Source organism: Pantherophis guttatus, chromosome 14 (genome assembly GCF_059756535.1).
Source record: "Pantherophis guttatus breed Tessera chromosome 14, ASM5975653v1, whole genome shotgun sequence".
NCBI lineage: Eukaryota > Metazoa > Chordata > Lepidosauria > Squamata > Colubridae > Pantherophis > Pantherophis guttatus.
Genome location: NC_142076.1, coordinates 6562863 through 6582997, shown reverse-complemented (window position 1 = coordinate 6582997; position 20135 = coordinate 6562863). Strand labels below are relative to the sequence as shown.

The 20135-nt window shown below is 42.4% G+C and overlaps 1 protein-coding gene across 20 annotated transcripts in view; it reads left to right on the top strand.

The window, feature by feature from the left end:
* RBFOX1 (RNA binding fox-1 homolog 1) overlaps positions 1 to 20135 on the top strand; it is a 2479215-nt gene that overhangs the window by 2333212 nt on the left and 125868 nt on the right. For 17 of the 20 annotated variants that reach the window (XR_015729837.1, XR_015729838.1, XM_060692986.2 and 14 more), the window contains one exon: positions 9316 to 9396. The exons of the other annotated variants lie outside the window; for them this stretch is intronic. Coding sequence is in view for 15 of the 17 variants with exons in the window: in XM_060692986.2 (XP_060548969.1) it covers positions 9316 to 9396 (81 nt within the window). In the remaining 2 variants the exon portion in view is untranslated. The remainder of the gene's footprint in view (positions 1 to 9315; positions 9397 to 20135) is intronic. 20 annotated transcript variants of the gene reach the window in all.

Here is a 20135-nt window from a genome sequence, read left to right as displayed (position 1 = left end):
ATGCTTTTTTTTTTTGTGCCAATTTTCTTTAATGTCTAAGACCAGGTGTCAAACTCAAGGCCTGCAGGCTGGATGCGGCCCACTGGGTGCTTAAATCTGGCCCGTGGGGCAAGCCTGTAAATATCAAAGGACGAACCCCAAAATGGGTCACATGTCCCCCCTCCGCATCCTGTTTTGGTTGGTAAAGTGCCTCAGGAGGCCATTCAAGCCAAAAACGGGACCGCACCCTGTTTCGGCCATCAGAGTGCTGCAAGAAATGTCTGTCCCACCTCCCCCCTGCTCCCTTCCCTGCTGGCGGAGGAGAGCTACATTGCTGATCTGGCCCTCAAAGAAATCCAGTTTGACACCCCTGGTCAAAGAGATGCAGAAACAAACCCAGGAGATCTCCAAGACATGAAGGGTCCTGGACAAAGGTGACAACTTTCTGGCTTGGGGGAAAAAATGCATTTTTCTATCCAGTGTGCTGCATTTTTTTATCAAGACACTCTGATCTTCATAAAATGGAGTCTTACAAGCTACAGATGTGTCATTTGGTAACTCTCTTCTTAGATGGAAGAACAGCAATATTATGATGCTGTTTCCAGCATTCGTAAAGGCAATTAAGCTATGCTTAGTATTATTATTATTATTATTATTATTATTATTATTATTATTATTATTTTGTTCAGTTGCAACATTTGCCCTTCCGAGCTACTGAGATTCTTGGCAGCAAGGCTACCTTTATCATTTTTCCCCCTCCTGCCCCTGAGAGATGCTCTTGACTCCGTACAGTAATTGCACAGTTGTTGGTAATATGATTAATACATGTAGCGCGCTGTTGTACATGCATTACTGTGGCACAGTTTCCCATATTCCCTCAATAGTGTGGTGTTCTCTATTCCCTTAGCAGATTAATACTTTAACACAAATTACTCAAGGGTTCCATTGGGACAGGTTTAGCTGAAGGACCTTGGGAGTTGAAATAGAGCAGGAAAAGCAACTCTTGATCTTTAAGAAGTGATCGGCTTTGTGTTGTGAACTGTTTGGTTGGCCTATAACTGACACATCAAAGAGAAAAGCCGCTAAGTTATTCTTGGGGCAAACCAAAGAAGAACCATATTTGGCGCATGTCATCGGCCTTTGGGTTTGCTTCTCCCTAATGTCCTACAGGATTGTGAAGCTCTGAATAAATAGGCTTTCTTTCCAAAACAGAATATATGCAATAAGAGCATGTTATGATTCACAGATAAAAATGGAATGGGTGGATGGATGGATGCAGTGGTGGGATTCAGCCAGTTCGCACCTATTCGGGAGAACCGGTTGTTAACTTTCTAAGCAGTTCAGAGAACTGGTTGTTGGAAGAAATCTTATCTTGTTTTTTTTTCCCCACTTTATGGGGCTATTCCTGTAAGGAAGGCAGGAAGGAAACATTCTGCTATTGTTTCTAGCCTAATCTTTATTGCCTTGTTTACAGAAACTGCCTCTCTGGTTAACCCTTATTACATTGTAACAGCTAAGGCGTTAACAACGTGAGTGACATTGAGTTGGCCATGCCTACACGGTCACATGACCACTGAGACACGCCTACCTAGCCGGTCATTAGGGCAGAGAACCAGTTGTTAAATTATTTGAATCCCACCACTGGATGGATGGATGGATGGATGGATGGATGGATGGATAATGGATGGATGAATAGATAGATGACATAGCTATAGCTATAGATCTAGATGTTGCTATAGATGTAGATATATAGCAGAGAATAATAACAGAGTTGGAAAGGAGCTTGGAAGTCTTCTAGTCCAACCCCCTGCTCAAGCAGCATATCCTATTCCATTCCAGATAAGTGACTGTCCAGTCCCTTCTTAAAAGCTTCCATAGATGGAGCACCTACAACTTCTGAAGGCAAGCCATTCCACTAGTTAACTGTTGCCACCGTCAGGAAATTTCTCCTTAATTCTAGGTTGCTTCTCTCCTTGGTTAGTTACCTTCCATGGCTTCTTCTCCTGCCTTCTGAGCAGGAGTGAAATTCAGCAAGTTATGGAGAACCAGTAGCAGAAATTTTGAGCAGTTCGGAGAACCGGCAAATACCACCTCTGGCTAGCCCTAGAGTGGGGTGGGAATGGAGATTTTGCAATATCCTTACCGCAGGAGTGGGGAGGGAATGGGGATTTTGCAGTATCCTTTCCCTGTAGTGGGGTGGGAATAAAGATTTTGCAAGGGCCTGGTGGCTCAGCAGACTGATAGCATTGTGATTAACACCAGCTGTCTGCAATTACTGTAAATTCGAATCTCACCAGGCCCAATGTTGACTCAGCCTTCCATCCTTTCTAAGGTAGGTAAATTGAGGACCCAGTTTGTGGGGGCAATAAGCTGACTTTGTATAAAATATACAAAAGTATGAAGGCTATTACTTAATGCATTGTAAGCTGCCCTGAGTCTCTGGAGAAGGGCGGCATATAAATCAAATATATATATAAAACCTGGCTAGAAGAAAAACACACATAAACCCTACGAAGAAGTAAGAAAATTGATACTGTACCTTTACAGGGAGGATACATAAGATATGGGTGTGGCCTACTGATGACAGCTAACGAGCTAGAAATGGATCTATTTAGGTCTCCCACCTAGCAGTTAGAGCTTGCTAGGTGTTAGAAAGGAAAAAAGCCCAGAACCGAGTAGATGTGATTCTACTGAGCTGGAGCTACAAAAAAACCTTGGCTACGTAGGGAAAACCTGGCTAGAAGAAAAACATACATACATATATATATATGTATATATATATATATGCATATTCTTTCTAGCCAGGTTTTACCTATGTAAACTTAGTTGTTCTTCAGCCCTAGGTTCTGTGAAATCTCATTCACAAGTTCTTGGGCCCTTTTTCTGCTGACAAACTGCAACTCTGTGTTGCTTCCTGGGAGACCGAGATAGCTATTTCTACCTCTTAAGGCGTCCTCAGTGGGCCACACCCACTTCCCAATTATCCTCCCTGTAAAGGCATAATGTATCTTTTTTCTTTTTTCATAGGCTTTTATGTGCATATTCTTTCTAGCCAGGTTTTACCTATGTAAACTTAGTTGTTCTTCAGCCCTAGGTTCTGTGAAATCTCATTCACAAGTTCTTGGGCCCTTTTTCTGCTGACAAACTGCAACTCTGTGTTGCTTCCTGGGAGACCCAGATAGCTATTTCTACCTCTTAAGGCGCCCTCAGTGGGCCACACCCACTTCCATATAGAGGTTGGCAATGACAGGTGAGAGGGGTGATCCCATGGGTGCTCCTTCTGTTTGTTTGTATTTCTGTCCATTATAGATGAAGTATGTGTTGGATAGGCAGTGGTTGGTCAGATCTAAGATGTGCTTGGGGGGGTTATATTTGTTTTGGATAACTGTCAAGGCTTCTTTGATTGGTACTTGGGTGAAGAGGGATATGACATCAAAGCTCATGAGTAGGTCGCTGGGCTGTAAGTTTTGTTGCTTTATGATGTCTATGAACTGGAATGAGTTTTTTACGTATGAGGTGATGGATTCTGCATAGGCTGTAGTTGTTTGGCGAGAAATTTGGCTAGGTTTTGTAGAGGTGAGCCTATGGAGCTGACTATGGGTCTAAGTGGGGTTCCTTCTTTGTGTATCTTGGGGAGACCATAAAGCTTAGGGCATCTGGATGATTTCTCTCTGGGTATGATTCTTTGCTGAATCTCTTCGCTGATGGGGGAGGCTTTTATTTTGGATCTTGTGGTTTTTTCCAGGTAGGTGGTGGGGTCTGTGTTTAGGGGTTTGTATATGGAGTCTTGGAGTAGGTTGGTTAATTTGGTTTGGTAGTCAGATGTGTTCATAACCACCGTGGCATTGCCCTTGTCTGCTGGTAGGATTATTATGCTGGTGTCTTCTTTCAGGTTAAGTAGTGCTGTCTGTTCCTCTTTGGGTAAGTTACTTTTGGGTGGCTTGCTGGTGCAGAGGATATTGGTGATTTCGAGTCGATTTCGATTTCGAGCTTTATGGTCTCCCCAAGATACACAAAGAAGGAACCCCACTTAGACCCATAGTCAGCTCCATAGGCTCACCTCTACAAAACCTAGCCAAATTTCTCGCCAAACAACTACAGCCCTATGCAGAATCCATCACCTCATACGTAAAAAACTCATTCCAGTTCATAGACATCATAAAGCAACAAAACTTACAGCCCAGTGACCTACTCGTGAGCTTTGATGTCATATCCCTCTTCACCCAAGTACCAATCAAAGAAGCCTTGACAGTTATCCAAAACAAATATAACCCCCCCAAGCACATCTTAGATCTGACCAACCACTGCCTATCCAACACATACTTCATCTATAATGGACAGAAATACAAACAAACAGAAGGAGCACCCATGGGATCACCCCTCTCACCTGTCATTGCCAACCTCTATATGGAATCCTTTGAAACCCAAGCTCTAGAAAAATCTGATCACAAACCCAAACTCTGGCTCAGATATGTGGACGACACCTTCATAATCTGGCCACATGGGAAAGAAAAACTGGACAACTTCCTCACACACCTCAACAGCCTACACCCCAAAATACAATTCACCATGGAAACAGAAGTGAACAACCAACTTCCCTTCCTGGATGTCTTAGTCTACAGAAAATCCAATGGCTCCCTAGGACACACTATATACCAGAAGAAAACACACACAAACCGCTATCTGCACGCACTCTCACACCACCACCCTGCCCAGATCAACTCTGTAGCCAAGACACTCATTTCCAGAACAAAACGCTTAGCTGACGAACAACACCTAAAAACCGAACTACACACCCTCACTAACGTACTCACATCCAATGGATTCCAAAGAAATAAGATCACCAACCTAATCCAAAAAGAAACCCCCACTAAAATCCAAGACAGAGAACAAGAAAACGGCAAAGCCCTCCTCCCATACATAAAAGGCACCACAGACAGAATAAGCAAAATCCTCCACAAACATAACATCAAGACAGCATTCTGCACAAACCGAAAAATATCCACCATCCTAAGGAACCCCAAAGACAAAATTGAGTTAGAAAATCAAGGAGTATATGAAATCCCATGCACCGCCTGCCCCACCACATACATCGGACAAACCAACAGACGAATAAGTGCACGCATAGAAGAACACAAGAACTCAGTCAGAAAAGAGGAACCAACTTCTTCCCTGGTCCAACACCTTAAAGCCACAGAACATGATATTGACTTTAAAAAGACCAGAACTATCGCCAAAACTGAACACTTGAACAACAGAATAATCAGAGAAGCCATCGAGATAGAAAAACACCCACACAGCATGAACAAACGAGACGATACCTCCCGCCTACCAGCCATTTGGAAACCCGCCCTTATTGACAAACGAGTCCCTAACACGACGAATGACACCAGACCCACACTCACGAGTGCCACACCTGATGCCACCACCACACATCCACGCAGAAAGCAGACTCAAACCCACACTGATAATGAGCCACGACCAAGGACCAGAAGCCAGACCGCAGCTGCATCATTAGCCACTTTAAACCCCTCCAATCCATACATGAAGCAGACTGACACCCACCATGAAGAGCTCGCATGGCCACAAACACGAAGCCAAACAACAACAATGCAGCTCACCAGCTCAAATCCCCCTGCAACTCAGACTAAGCTGGGCACAACCAAGCCCCCACCCAAACAGAACACAACCCCAGCCAATCAGAGCACAGCCAAGCCCCTAACCAATCAGAACACACCTCCACCCAATCAGAACACAGCCAAGTTCCCACCCAATCAGCTCACACCTCCACTAGCAGTTAAAAGGAAGAGACAGCTGCGATCTCACATTGCTCCTGGAAGCACGAAGCCGAGAACACCAGCCTGAAGATGACGAATGAGACTTCGTCGAAACGTCGCCAAGACACTTCCAATTTTACGTGGGAGAAGACCCGAATAACCAAAGACCTACATATATATATATATATATATATATATATATATATATATATATATACATACATACATACATACATACACATACATACATACATACATACACACACACACACACACACACACACACACACACACACACACACACATATATATATATATATATATGTATATATATATCCTTCCTGCAGGAGTGGGGAGGGAATGGGGATTTTGCAGTATCCTTTCCCTGGAGTGGGGTGGGAATAGAGATTTTGCAATATCCTTCCTGCAGGAGTGGGGAGGGAATGGGGATTTTGCAGTATCCTTTCCCTGGAGTGGGGTGGGAATAGAGATTTTGCAATATCATTACCGCAGGAGTGGGGAGGGAATGGGGATTTTGCAGTATCCTTTCCCTGGAGTGTGGTGGGAATAGAGATTTTGCAATAGCCTTCCCCTGCCACGCCCACCAAGCCACATCCACAGAACCGGTAGTAAAAAAAATTGAATTCCACCACTGTTTCTGATGTCTTCTAGTCCAACCCTCTGATTAAGGCAGAAGACTTGATATCATCCCAGGCAAACGGCTATCCAAAATTTTGAAATCTTCCAGTAACTCAGAGTTCTGGGAGGCAAACTGTGCCATTGATTAATAATTCTCATTGTTGGGGAAATTTCTCCTTAAATCTAAGTTGGTTCTCTCTTTAATGAGCTTTTCACCCATTGCCTTTTTTTTTGTCACACCTTCTGGGGCTTTGGAAAATAAGTCAACCCAATCCAGATTTAAAAGAGATCAAATATCTCCTTTAAAAAGAAGAAGAAGGTTTTAAAAATGTAACAATTTCTTTTCCATTCCATTGAAGAAGCAGCCCAAGGGGGGAAAATGCCAGAGAAAACATTGGCCAAGCATTAATACATAATTCCACGTATATTGTTTTCTTTGCAAAATATACATAAACGGTATGATGAATAGAGTTCGATTAACCCTGCGCTAGATATAAATGTACAACCAATTAACTAATTTTAATCTCTCTCCCTCTTTTTCTTTTGGAAAAAAACAAACATCTGTTGGCATTTTTGTTTGAATAATCCTTGTTTAGTTTCCATAATAGTGTACATTTTAATGAAAAACTCATTAGAATGTAACAGAGGGCATAATTAATTCTGGGTGATTCTTTCTGTGTAAATAGCTAGCACAGATGCCAAATTCCATTTTCTGCTGGCTTTATTAATTTTTCATACACCAATATTTCAGCCATAATGGGTTGTAACAGCTCCTCAGAAGTTTTAGAAACACATTAACTGCCATCAGAGCTGTTAATCTAGCTTGGATTTTCACCATTTGTATGATAATACTTTTAACACTACATTTTTAAAAACAATGGCAACAGCTTTATTTTTTTTAATGTTTGGAAGCAAACATCTATGTATAATTAACGTAACTAATATTAAACAATATTGGGTTAATTTCTCTGTATTTAGAAAGCAACTTAATCTATTTTGCAACCCGTTTGCTCAAAAACATTTAGATGATTAAAAAAAAAAGAAGAATGTGAAAAATAGCCACATTTGGAAAGAAATAATGTTGTATTATAATAGCCCTTGCAGTTAAAACTGAGAGCTGAGATTGTCTAGCCGTTTCTTCAACTTTGGCGAAATATTTCAGTGGAATATTTTCTAATGTACTGTAGACAAGGCTAATTTCTCAGTCTTTCCCTGGCATGAACAGTATCGACTGGAATACTGCCAATCTTTCAATAGTAAGATTTTTATCTCTTTATTCCTGTCTGTTCCAAACCTCACTGTTAATTCTATGGTGAATGCAATAATGAATGTAGATTTATTATTTCCTCTTTCTGAAAATGACAACTTCTCAATTTCTAGAAACAGTAGGGTTACAGATGTAGGGGACACGGTGGATCAGTGACTAAGACGCTGAGCTTGTCGATCAAAAGGTCGGCAGTTCAGCGGTTTGAATCCCTAGTGCCATGTAACAGGGGTGAGCTCCTGTGACTTCTCCCAGCTTCTGCCAACCTAGCAGTTCGAAAGCATGTAAAAAATGCAAGTAGAAAAATTGGGACCACCTTTGGTGGAAAGGTAACAGCGTTTCGTGGGTCTTTGGCATTGAGTCATGCCGGCCACATGACCACGGAGATGTCTTCGGACAGCACTGGCTCTTCGACTTTGAAACGGCCGCCCCCTAGAGTCGGGAACGACTAGCATGTATGTGTGAGGGGTACCTTTACCACTAGGTTACAAATGGAGAGACTCATAATCCAGAAATCTTTTATCTCTTTCTTTTCTTATTACTTCGGGGGATGATTAGCTTACTCCAGCAAAATGGGTAGTTTAGCCCAGTAATAGGTTGTCCAATATAGCACAGGTGTGTACTAATATTTCTGAGGTATCCATGACTCCTAAAGATGGTTTCCCTACCAATGCCAGGAAGATAAGAATGCAATTACTGAGCCAGGCTGCACAACATGCAGATTATACAAATTAAATAAATAAATAAATAAATAACATCAAACTCTATTGTGTGTTTGCTTCAGTGTGGCAAGTTGGGATGGGTTGATCTTCCTTAATGTAAAATGAAGGTATTTATACTGGGTGAGAGAAGCTGTCAATGAGAAAATGAGCCCCGGTGGAGCAGTGGTTAGAGTGTGGTACTGCAGGTTACTTCTGCTGATCACTGGCTGCCTGCAGTTTGGCAGATCAAATCTCACCAGGCTCAAGGTTGACTCAGCCTTCCATCCTTCCGAGGTCGGTAAAATGAGGACCCAGATTGTTGGGGGCAATATGCTGACTCTGTAAACCACTTAGAGAGGGCTGTAAAAGCACTATGAAGTGGTATATAAGTCTAAGGGCTATTGCTAGTGCCCTCCCTCCCTCCCTCCCTCCCTTCCTTCCATGGTGCGCAGTGGTTAGAATGCAGTATTGCAGGCTAACTCTTCCCACTGCCAGCAGTTCGATCCTGACCTGCTCAAGGTTGACTCAGCCTTCCATCCTTCCAAGGTGGATAAAATGAGGACCCAGATTGTTGGGGGCAATATGCTGACTCTCTAAACTGCTTAGAGGGGACTGTAAAGCACTTTGAAGCGGTATATAAGTCTAACTGCTACTGCTATCAATAGACCAGTCTTCCTTAATCTGAGAAGTTTCTGGTATTTACGGGCTACAAAACTCAGGTCTCTTATCTTTTGGTCACTCTAGGTGGAAATTATTGTGGGGTGGGGAAAGGATTAGGATGGGACCTTCTGCTGCAGGTAGATTTGCACAGACAGAAGAGCAAATATAACTTACTGAATATGTCAAAAAAACTATTTTGGTTTTGCATAACTCTGTAATATATTTTTCATATATGTGCTCCCAATCTCAGAACACTTTCTGTCTTTCTCTGTCTCTCTTTTTTTCTCTTTCATAGGCAGGGTGCTCCTGTGCCAGGCAAATCAAGAAGGATCTCCCATGTACAGTGCCCCCAGTTCACTAGTATACACGTCTACAAGTAAGCCAATACTCCGACTACCTTTTTTCCTTGAATTGATTGATTTGTTGATTGCCTCGGAAATGTCCTCATGGATCCAGTTCTTGGACTATGTTGAACATGAGGTCTAAGAAACCTGCAATTTCAAAGCAGAGAGTGAATCGTGTCTTTTGCCTACTATAAGGAGGTTATGTGGTAGAATCTCTTTATCTCCATCTAGAAGGGGCTGTGCCAGGGGTGAAATCCAGCAGGTTCTGATAGGTTCTGGAGAACCGGTAGCGGAAATTTTGAGCAGTTCGGAGAACCGATAGCGGAAATTTTGAGCAGTTCGGAGAACCAGTAGCGGAAATTTTGAGCAGTTTGGAGAACCAGTAGCGGAAAATTTGAGTAATTCGGAGAACCAGTAGCGGAAAATTTGAATAATTCGGAGAACCGGCAAATACCACCTCTGGCTGGCCCCAGAGTGGGATGGGAATGGAGATTTTGCAATATCCTTCCCCCAGGAGTGGAGAGGGAATGGGGATTTTGCAGTATCCTTCCCCTGGAGTGGGGAGGGAATGAGGATTTTGTAGTATCCTTCCCCTGGAGTGGGGAGGGAATGGAGATTTTGCAGTATCCTTCCCCTGCCATTCCCACATGCCACACCGACCCCGCCACACCTCGCCCACCAAGCCATGCCCACAGAACTGGTAGTAAAAAAAAAATTGGATGTCACCACTGGCCTGTGCACTTTTGCGTGGTGAGATGGCAGTGATAGTTTGACATATCTAGCAGGTGAAAGGTTGGAGATAGGGTAGTCTCCCTGCCTTTCTGCAAGGTGTGGGAAAAAAAGTGGTAAGCCCCCAAGACTGTCCAGTTCAAAGAACCAAAAAGAACATGATGAATTGCTCAGAGTAGTTTGTTCATTGCATTTGGTCCATAAGACAGGAATCTTGCCAGACTTTTTTTTTTTTTTTAATTTGATTTATATGCCGCCCTTCTCCGAAGACTCAGGGCGGCTTACAATGTGCTCAGCAATAGCCTTCATCCTTTTGTATATTTATACAAAGTCAGCTTATTGCCCCCACAAACTGGGTCCTCATTTCACCTGCCTTAGAAAGGATGGAAGGCTGAGTCAACCTTGAGCCTTGGCGAGATTCGAACCCTGCAGTAATTGCAGGCAGCTGGTCTTAACAAGCTTAATAACAGGGTGCCTTAAGCCCCTGTACTACCAGACTAAAGCACACTCTGCATAACTATGAGATAAATCCTGTTGAGATTTTAGAGAGGATCCCTTCTGGGCCTCTTTCTACATAACCAGGACTCAAGGCTGATTTGTCTATTATTGACTTGAGAACAAGTTTCTCCATCCTGCAACTCAGCACCAGATTCCACCACATAAACCCCCACCCAGGGTTCCGAAAAAGAGAGGCAAGAAAGAGGAGAACTGGCAGGACGCTTCTGAAAGGCAAACATGAATATTCTTATGGCCTCTCTAAGATGCCTCTCAAACGAAAGGTACAATATCACATTGAAACAAAGCTTTTCGATCTATAAAGAGGGCCACATAACTTTTATTAATTCAATTTAATATCCCTTTCATTTACATGGCAATTAAATCAAAATTAGATTTTATTTTAACCCAAACAGACCTCTTTGTAAGGGTGGAGGTTTGTTCTCTAAGCTTGCGGGTTGGTTTCAGAGGTGCTGATTTCAGAGGCTGCTGCTGGTTTGCACTGGTTCAGGTGAACCAGTAGTTAAGATTCTGCACAGTTCATCAAACTGGCAAATCCCACCATTGGCTGGTCTCCCAACCCCACTTGTTTTTCAACCTGTTTTCCAGGCCATTTTCCAGCCATTTTTTGGCCCGTTTTGGGCCATTTTTTGGGCCAAAAACAGCCTGGGAATGGCCTGGAAAACAGCCTGAAAACGGCCAGAAAAATGGCCTGAAAAAACGGCCTGAAAATGGCCCCAAAATGGCTGGAGATGGCCCAAAAAATGGCTTGCAAATGGCCCGAAAAACGGACTGAAAATGGCCCAAAAATGGTTGAAAATTGCCCCAAAATGGCCTGCAAATGGCCAAAAAAAAAAAAAAAACCCAGCCAAAAACAGGCCAAATAACAAGCGGGGTCAGGGCCAGCCAGTGGATTAGCCCAGTGGTGGGATTCATCCGGTTCGCACCACTTCGGGAGAACTGGTTGTTAACTTTCTGAGCAGTTTGGCAAAGTGGTTGTTGGAAGAAATAATTGGGGCAGAGAACCGGTTGTTAAATTACTTGAATCCCACCACTGGATTAGCCCCAACCGGCTGAATCCTACCTCTGCCTTTGAGGCGAGTGGCCAGGAGGCTGGGCTTGGTGTGATGAGTGATGTCACCCACCCAGTCAGTTACATCACCAACTGGCCATGCCTACCCAGCCAGAGAACCGTTTGTTATTCAAGTCCCACCACTGGTTGGTTTCCGAATGTTTCACTACCAGGCTAGGTAGCATCTTCAGCAGATGTTACCCAGCCTGGTAATTTAATGTTTGGAAACCAACCGCAAGCTCAGAGAACAAACTTCCACCCTCAACCTACACCTGAGCTACAGATGTTCGCCACTATCACAGTTCTCTTTGTTTCAGATCAGATCCGGGATGGGGGTGTGGGGTGGGGAGATGGAGCTGGGATTCCAGGTGTGCCATTGTAAAGTACAGATTTTTTTAAAAAATAAATAAATAAAATGGAAACGTTGACTGAAAAAAAGGGAAAAATTGTGCATTTAAGGTCAGGGAAGATGCATTCTTTTTGACAGCCTGTGGTATGATTATGAGGATACTGATAAAAGTGAAACAGTTATGGTATCATATACGAAGTGATGTGAATAAGATACTTCACTACAATGAAGAGATGTTATGTCTTATGCTACTTATGTGAATAATTGTATCAAATGTCAACGGCAAATTTTAAGAGTGTTCTGCTGTAGAGACCACTTTTCAGATTAAATAATAATCAATCCTGGACCCCTAATTATTTGTTTATTCAATGAAATTTAATGTATTGTTATGCTTCCTATGTCCAAAGCCTGTTCAAAACTAATCAATCAACCCATTCATAATGAAACAGAATTGATAAAATAAAAAACTGCTAGCTGAAACAATACGGGCTTAAAGAAGTATCAGCCCCGACCAAGAACAACATAGAACAAAATCCAACCAAAGTTCAGTTCTTTTTTTGCTTATGCCCAAGAGACAGAATCTTACCAGACTAAAGTTTTACTATTCTCACCCTAATGAGATTCAAGGGAATGGCTGTCCTAAAACTCTTCATCTGACTCATATGAGCTCCCCTTTCATAGGTAGAATCCATTATAAGGAAGAGACCACTTCTCAATGCAGAAAGAATTCTGAACTAAGGGGGAGGAAATTGAAAATGTCAATTTCCAAGGTCCTATCCAGAGATGGGCTGCTGCCAGTTCGGACCAGTTCGGCTGAACCAGTAGTTCTGAGCAGCGGCTGGGCCCTCCCACCTGCCCCGGTGCTATCCCATCCTATATAATCGCTGTGTTTTTGTTGCCACGTGCATGCGCAGAAGTTTTAGTTGCCACGTGCGCTCACATTTTCAGTTCTGGGCGAACCAGTTGTTACATTATGTAAGGCCTACTCTGGTCCTATCAGGCAGTCATCGAGTTTTGTCTTGTTTTAGTGTAAGGTAAAGGTAAAGGTTCCCCTCGCACATACATGCTAGTCGTTCCCGACTCTAGGGGGCGGTGCTCATCTCTGTTTCAAAGCCAAAGAGCCAGCGCTGTCTGAAGACATCTCCGTGGTCATGTGGCTGGCATGACTAAATGCCAAAGGCGCATGGAACGCTGTTACCTTCCCACCAAAGGTGGTCCCTATTTTTCTCCTTGCATTTTTTACGTGCTTTCGAACTGCTAGGTTGGCAGAAGCTGGGACAAGTAACGGAAGCTCACCCTGTTATGTGGCACCAGGGATTCGAACTGCTGAACTGCCAACCTTTCAATTGACAAGCTCAGCGTTTTAGCCACTGAGCCACTGCGTCCCTTGTATTACACTTACTGTATTAATATACTGTATTAAGTTTAGCAATACTGTTATTGCTAAACAATAATTCAGAATTATTAAGAACTAAGAATTATGAAGGTAGCACCTAAGAATATAGGCCCTTCCAAACTGGGTGAGTTAGGATTTAGGAAGTCCAAGAATTGCAATATTTCAAGATACCACAGTTTGTCAAAATGATGCTGAAAGCCATCTTCCAGTTGTGTTAAATGCACAACGTTTCCACTTTTTCCACAATTTTTTTTAAAAAATTGAATCCCACCACTGCACTGTGCCACCCCACTGCTCTGCTATGTTTCTATCAGTCTTAGATGGTGAATCTAACTAATTACCCACACACGATACAACCAGTGGTGAAATCCAATTTTTTTAATTACCGGTTCTGTGGGCGTGGCTTGGTGGGTGTGGCGTGGTGTGGCTTTGTGGGGCCAGCCAGAGGTGGTATTTGTCGGTTCTCCAAACTACTCAAATTTTCTGCTACCGGTTCTCCAGAACCTGTCAGAACCTGCTGGATTTCACCCCTGGATACAACAATCTAAACAAGTAGACAATCGAGAGATAGGACGATGCAGATGTCTTTGAACAAGAGACAGGGGAAAAAGTTCTCACCAGGCAAGGAAGTATTAGCTTGAAAACTCAACAATTGTTGCATAACATTGTAGAGGGGAGATCTTTGAATAAATGAGATTGAGACGTGGGAACCTGAGAGGATACATATTCAAAGGAAGAAACTCCTCTGGGTACCACCTCCTACAGCCCAGCTCCTGTGCTCAGAAGGATTCTGCCCTTCAATTCTGTGGCATCAACCTCTACTTTGTATAATGCCTTGGAGCACTCCACCTAGCATTGTTCCCAAAGACTTATGGGAAATTTGAAATGGTGATTCATTTTCTTTTTATGAAGTAATTATTTCCAACCATGCTATGGACATCTTAGGAATGTGCTGTAGGCTCTCTCAACTGATCTGTCATTAATAGCCTTTCACTATCTCAAAATCTACGGAGAGGACCAAAGGAAAAAAAAAGGGTGGGGGGAAATGGCAGGGAGGAGGAAATTAGAGAAAGAAGAAATAAAGAGAGGGGTGGTGTGAGAGCTTCTAGATCTGCCCCATGCTGCTCTAGTCCTTTCGCATAATTGTCTGAGAAAACTTCCATCAGTTTCTGTAATTAAACTAATGGTCTAAATGAATTTCCAGATCACTAGCTATTCATTTTGATATGTCATTACACTGAGTTCAATTAATAGGAAGTAAGTTTACAGCCCATTGTGTCCTTCAAATGCTATTCTATTTCGTCAGTTTTAATTAGCAATATTCATTTGGTCACCAACCCCCCCTCCTTCCCACCCATTCAGGCCACGCTCACTCATTGGATGGGCCCACGCTCGGACTTTTGAGGTTCTTTGTTGTTTAGCCTTAAAACAAATAGAGTGAAACGTTAGATAATTAGCACTTTTAACACATATGCCACACAAAGTTTGTGGGGCCCAACCCAGTGCTTCTATTGCAATTGGCATTACTACTTACTGCATTTGTGGCTGGCTAAAATTCCACATGGGTTTCAACAGAAAGGAAAGAAGGAAGGAAGGAAGGAAGGAAGGAAGGAAGGAAGGAAGGAAGGAAGGAAGGAAGGAAGGAAGGAAGGAAGGAAGGGTTAGGGTTTTGACAGGGAGAAAGGGAGGGATGGAGGGAGGGAAGGAGGAAGGAAGGAATTTGTTTTGATGGAGAGAGAAAAGAAGAAACGGGAGGGAGGAAGGAAGGGAGGGAGGGAGGAATTTGTTTTGACAGGGAGACAGGAAGGAAGAACTTGTTTTGATGGAGGAAGGAAGGAAGGAGTGAGGGAAGGAAGGAAGGAAGGAAGGAAGGAAGGAAGGAAGGAAGGAAGGAAGGAAGGAAGGAAGGAGAATTTCCAAGAAGTATGTAAATATCAGGAAGGTTCTTTAAAAGAGGAGGGAGGGAGGGAGGGAGGGAGGGAGGGAGGGAGGGAGGGAGGAAGGAAGGAAGGAACAGAATGTCAGGGAGAAAGAGTGGAAGGAAGGAAAATAAATTTCAGTTCTGAGGAAAAGTATTTTCTGGGGAATTCTGAGGAATTTTTTTTGACGGAGAGGAAGGGACGGAGGGAGGGAAGGAGGAAGGATGGAATTTGTTTTGACGGAGAGAAAAAGGAAGGAAGGGAGAGGGAGGGAGGGAGGAAGCAAGGGGAGGAGGGAGGGAAGGAAGGAAGAAAGTGTTTTATGAGAGTACTGAAGTATTACTCACATAGGTTGACTGGAGTGATGCTGTCAAATTTAACACATCTATATAGTGTTATTAAATTAAGCTCCTTTCAGATTCATTTGACTCCATCCAATATTTGAGCAGTGATATGGAAAAAGCCACTGACTTTTTCCAAGGAAATTTGCCACCTCACTGCAACCTGCCTCCATGAAAGTCTTCCAGCCAGGTGCCACTCAGCTTAACATTTCTAACGTTGCCTACGTACCCTTACTAAACTGGATTGAATTTACTTGTTTTATGCTTATTATGGCTATTTGAGTGGTGCCACCGCACCATCGCAGCCTCATCATCAGGAGGCTGTGAGTTCGATCCTAGGTAGAGGCAGATATTTCTTTCTCTGGGCACAATGAGAATATATCCGCTGAATAAAACTCCGCATTGGCGACAGGAAAGGCATCTGGCCAGTAAATGCTCAGCTCCATTCAGTTGCCCAGACTCCACCCCGAAAGGGATTATGGAGTCGTTAAAAGAAGATGATGTTTCTTATTATTGCTATTTCTAGCCTTATATGCCATGAAATAAGATTTCCTTCTATTAACCACAACATCAATACAATGGAGAATATTTTAATACATGTGGAGAAACATATAATGTTGAAGGTTCAAAGGAAGTTTCAACAGATTTTAGTTCACTTTGCAGAAGATTTTGGGTTGCTAAACTTAAAGGTCATCTAAATTGCATGTGTATGCAATGCTCTGTATCCCCATGATTGTAAAAAACGGTCATAAGTCATTTTTCCCGATGCCATTATAACTTCAAATGGCCACTAAACAAACTGTTGTAAGTCGAGGACTACCTGTATTGGCCCGGCCCGGCCCGGCCCTTTCCTTTCCTTTCCTTTCCTTTCCTTTCCTTTCCTTTCCTTTCCTTTCCTTTCCTTTCCTTTCCTTTCCTTTCCTTTCCTTTCCTTCCCTTCCCTTCCCTTCCCTTCCCTTTCGTTTCCTTTCCTTGTCTTCCTTCCCTTCCCTTCCCCTCTTCTTCCTTCCCTTCCCTTCCCTTCCCTTCCCTTCCCTTCCCTTCCCTTCCCTTCCCTTCCCTTCTGTTTCCTTTCCTTTCCTTTCCTTTCCTTTCCTTTCCTTTCCTTTCCTTTCCTTTCCTTGTCTTCCTTCCCTTCCCTTCCCCTCTTCTTCCCTTTCGTTTCGTTTCGTTTCGTTTCGTTTCGTTTCGTTTCGTTTCGTTTCCTTTCCTTCCCTTCCCTTCCCTTCCCTTTCCCTTTTTCTTTTTTTCTTTTCGCTTTTTGGATTTTGTTCGCTCTCTCTCTCCCTCCATCTGTCCCTCCCTCCCTCTCTTCCTCTGCCTCTCTCCCTTCTTCTCTCTCTCTCCCTCTTCCTCCCTCCCTCTCTCTTTCACTCCCCCTCCCTTTCCCTCTCTCCCTTTCTCGCTCTCTCCCCTTCTCTCTCTTTCCCCCTCCCTCCCTCTCTTTCTCTCTATCCCTCTCCCTCCCTCCACTCTTTTTTCTCCCCCCCCCCAATTTTTTGTTGTTGTTGTAGTGTGGCTTGAGCTACTTCTCTTATAGATAGCAATCCCGCTACCACCCAGCATTTGTATCCGTCCAGTGCGCTTCTTCCAAGCATAATGCTCGTGTTGATATTTCTTTCACAAAAATACATATGGCAGATAAGTAGCTGCAGTGGGATATTTTTGCTGTGTGTCAAAGAGATATTAAAACAATAAACTACATTGCCCTGGGATTTTAGCTTACAAGCCAAATGAAAACAACACAACAAAGATGAGATCATTTTGAAAGGTGGCAAGGCAGAAAAGTCCCCGGAAACCAACAATATTACTGACAGAAAATATTTTTGAATTGCAACCTGTTCTTAAGTAGCCATGCTCCGACAACTTTAAATCAACCCCCATAGACTGTTGGAGCGATGGAAAGAGAACACAATTTGTCTTTCAAATTATCCATCACCTTGATAAACTTACAGATCTAAGTGGAACATCTGGTTTATTACACATAAATAACTCTAAGGGTTGTGTGTGGTTTTTTTTTGTTTTTTTTTAGAGTGGAAGGTGGATTGTTTTACTTTTTCCTGCAGAATATAAATTGACCGAGATCATGAAAAGCTGCATCTGTATCCATTTACTTTACATTTGAAGGATCCAGTTGTTCTTTTTTAATAAGACAAATCTATGCATTGAAACATCTCAGGAGACGTTGGAGTTCAATCCAGACATATTCACAGCTACAGGACATTTCTGAATCACTTTAGTTCTTGTAGGATGTACAGATGGGTGTGTGTGTATGTGTGTGTGTGTGTGTGTGGATGGATGGACAGACAGACAGATGGACGGAGGGACAGGTGGGTGGGTGAATGGATGGATGGATAGATGGACGGTGGAATGGATAGATGGATGGTGGAATGGATGGATGGATGGATGGATGGATGGATGGATGGATGGGTTGGTGGGTGGATGGATGGATGGACGGATGGATATGCATTAAATCTGTATGAGACATTCAGTCCTTCAAATTGATTCAAATCAGTTTGGACAGATTTGAAAGCAGCCCAATAATTTCTTGAAGAAGAATTTTGAATATATTTGGCTGATATGGAGCTGTCCAAATCTATTCATTTGCCTTGTGCAGATTCCTGAGTTTTAGTTGTCCAAACTGGGCTGAAACAAATTAGAATAGATTCGGATCAGAAATTCATTCCGAACAGATTTGGTGATTTATTTGAATCTCTTCTTTTTAAGAAGAGATTGGACAATCATTTGTCTGAAATGGTCTAGAGTTTTCCTGCCTGAGCAGGGGGTTGGACTAGAAGACCTCCAAGGTCCCTTCCAACTCCTATTCTATTCTATTCTATTCTATTCTATTCTATTCTATTCTATTCTATTCTATCCACCTGCACAAGGTAAACTATTTTAAATTTTATCGGATGGAAAAAGTAACCCCATTCTTCTAATGCTTCCCTTAGTCTGTTGCAGTTCATTTTAAGTACTATAATAAGAGACAGCAACTTTTAAAACAAAGATACAAAGCGTGGATATTTGAAGTATAGTATATTTGTAATGGATAACAGTAGCTGTGGACAAATTGAAAATGCAGATTTTTAAAATAATTGAGGCCAAGCATTTGAAGAAAAAAAAAATCTGCCATAACAAGTATTCTTAACCATTGTGATTTTTCATTTTTGGTACTGACAGATATTTTGGGTATGTATAGAATTGTACTAACTGGAACCTTATGAAGCAAGCATTTGTCACATAGTATTGCTATTTTCTTTCTCCCTCCCTCCCTCCCTCCCTCCCTCCCTTCCTTCCTTCCTTCCTTCCTTCTTTCTTATAGTTCCACATTCCACAGCCCCAATCTTTTATAAGTAAATGAATTAGTCTTTCCAAGTAATGGAAATAATTTTTTGTTCTTTTTTTCCCCGAGTGAAATGTTATGCTCGGGGAGTTGTCAATATACTGTACCTGAGAATACATAAACACCGTATTCACGAATATTCTTATCAACACATTACGATCCATGTAGATATCAGATGATTGTTTATATGTCACTTGAATTAACTCATTACTTCTTTCTAATTAGTGGGAGAGCATCTTTTGCTGTTAGCTTGAAGTCCTTGTCAACGAGGGGAAAACATTATAATTGTATTTATTTTTTTACTTGCAGTCAGATAGGGAGCTTTGCGGTGAGCCTACGTGAATGAGAGAGAGAGAGAGATAGGATTGTAAGGTTGTATGGCAAACCCTTTCTCATTTTGCAATGCATAATTGTGTGAAAAAGTAACAGAAATGCAATATTTGCAGGCGGGAATATTGGTGACACTGCCTTTTCAGATAAATGTTATCTATAATTTGAAAAGGGAGGTGAAATTGAAAAAGAAGTCTTGGGCAATTTGAGTTCTCCTGAAGATGAACATAAATGCATGTGTTTGCAGCAGGTATTTATTTATTTATTTATTTAAAAAAGACAAAAACAACAACTCTTCTCACAAATTCAGGGTTCTATGCTAATCCAAGCCTATGTTGGGGTTTTTTTTTAGTCATGCAAATGGAAACCACCATGAAATATTAAATAATGAAAGGAAGCCATTTATTCAGTGAGGATGTGGGAATTCTGGAAACAATCTCAGTTTAATGAAGTTGTGTCAAAAAAAAAAATTAGGGAAGATAATCCCAATTACTAATTTAAATGAGGGGAACCAAAGGCATCCAGATTGGGGTGAAATCCAGCAGGTTTTGATAGGTTCTGGAGAACCAGCAGCGGGAAATTTGAGTAGTTCGGAGAACTGGCAAATACAACCTCTGGCTGGCTCCAGAGTGGGAAGGGAATGGAGATTTTGCAGTATCCTTCCCCTGGAATGGGGAGGGAATGGAGATTTTGCAGTATCCTTTGCCCAGAATGGGGAGGGAATGGGGATTTTACAGTATCCTTCCACCGGAGTGGGGAGGGAATGGGGATTTTGCAGTATCCTTCCCCTGGAGTGG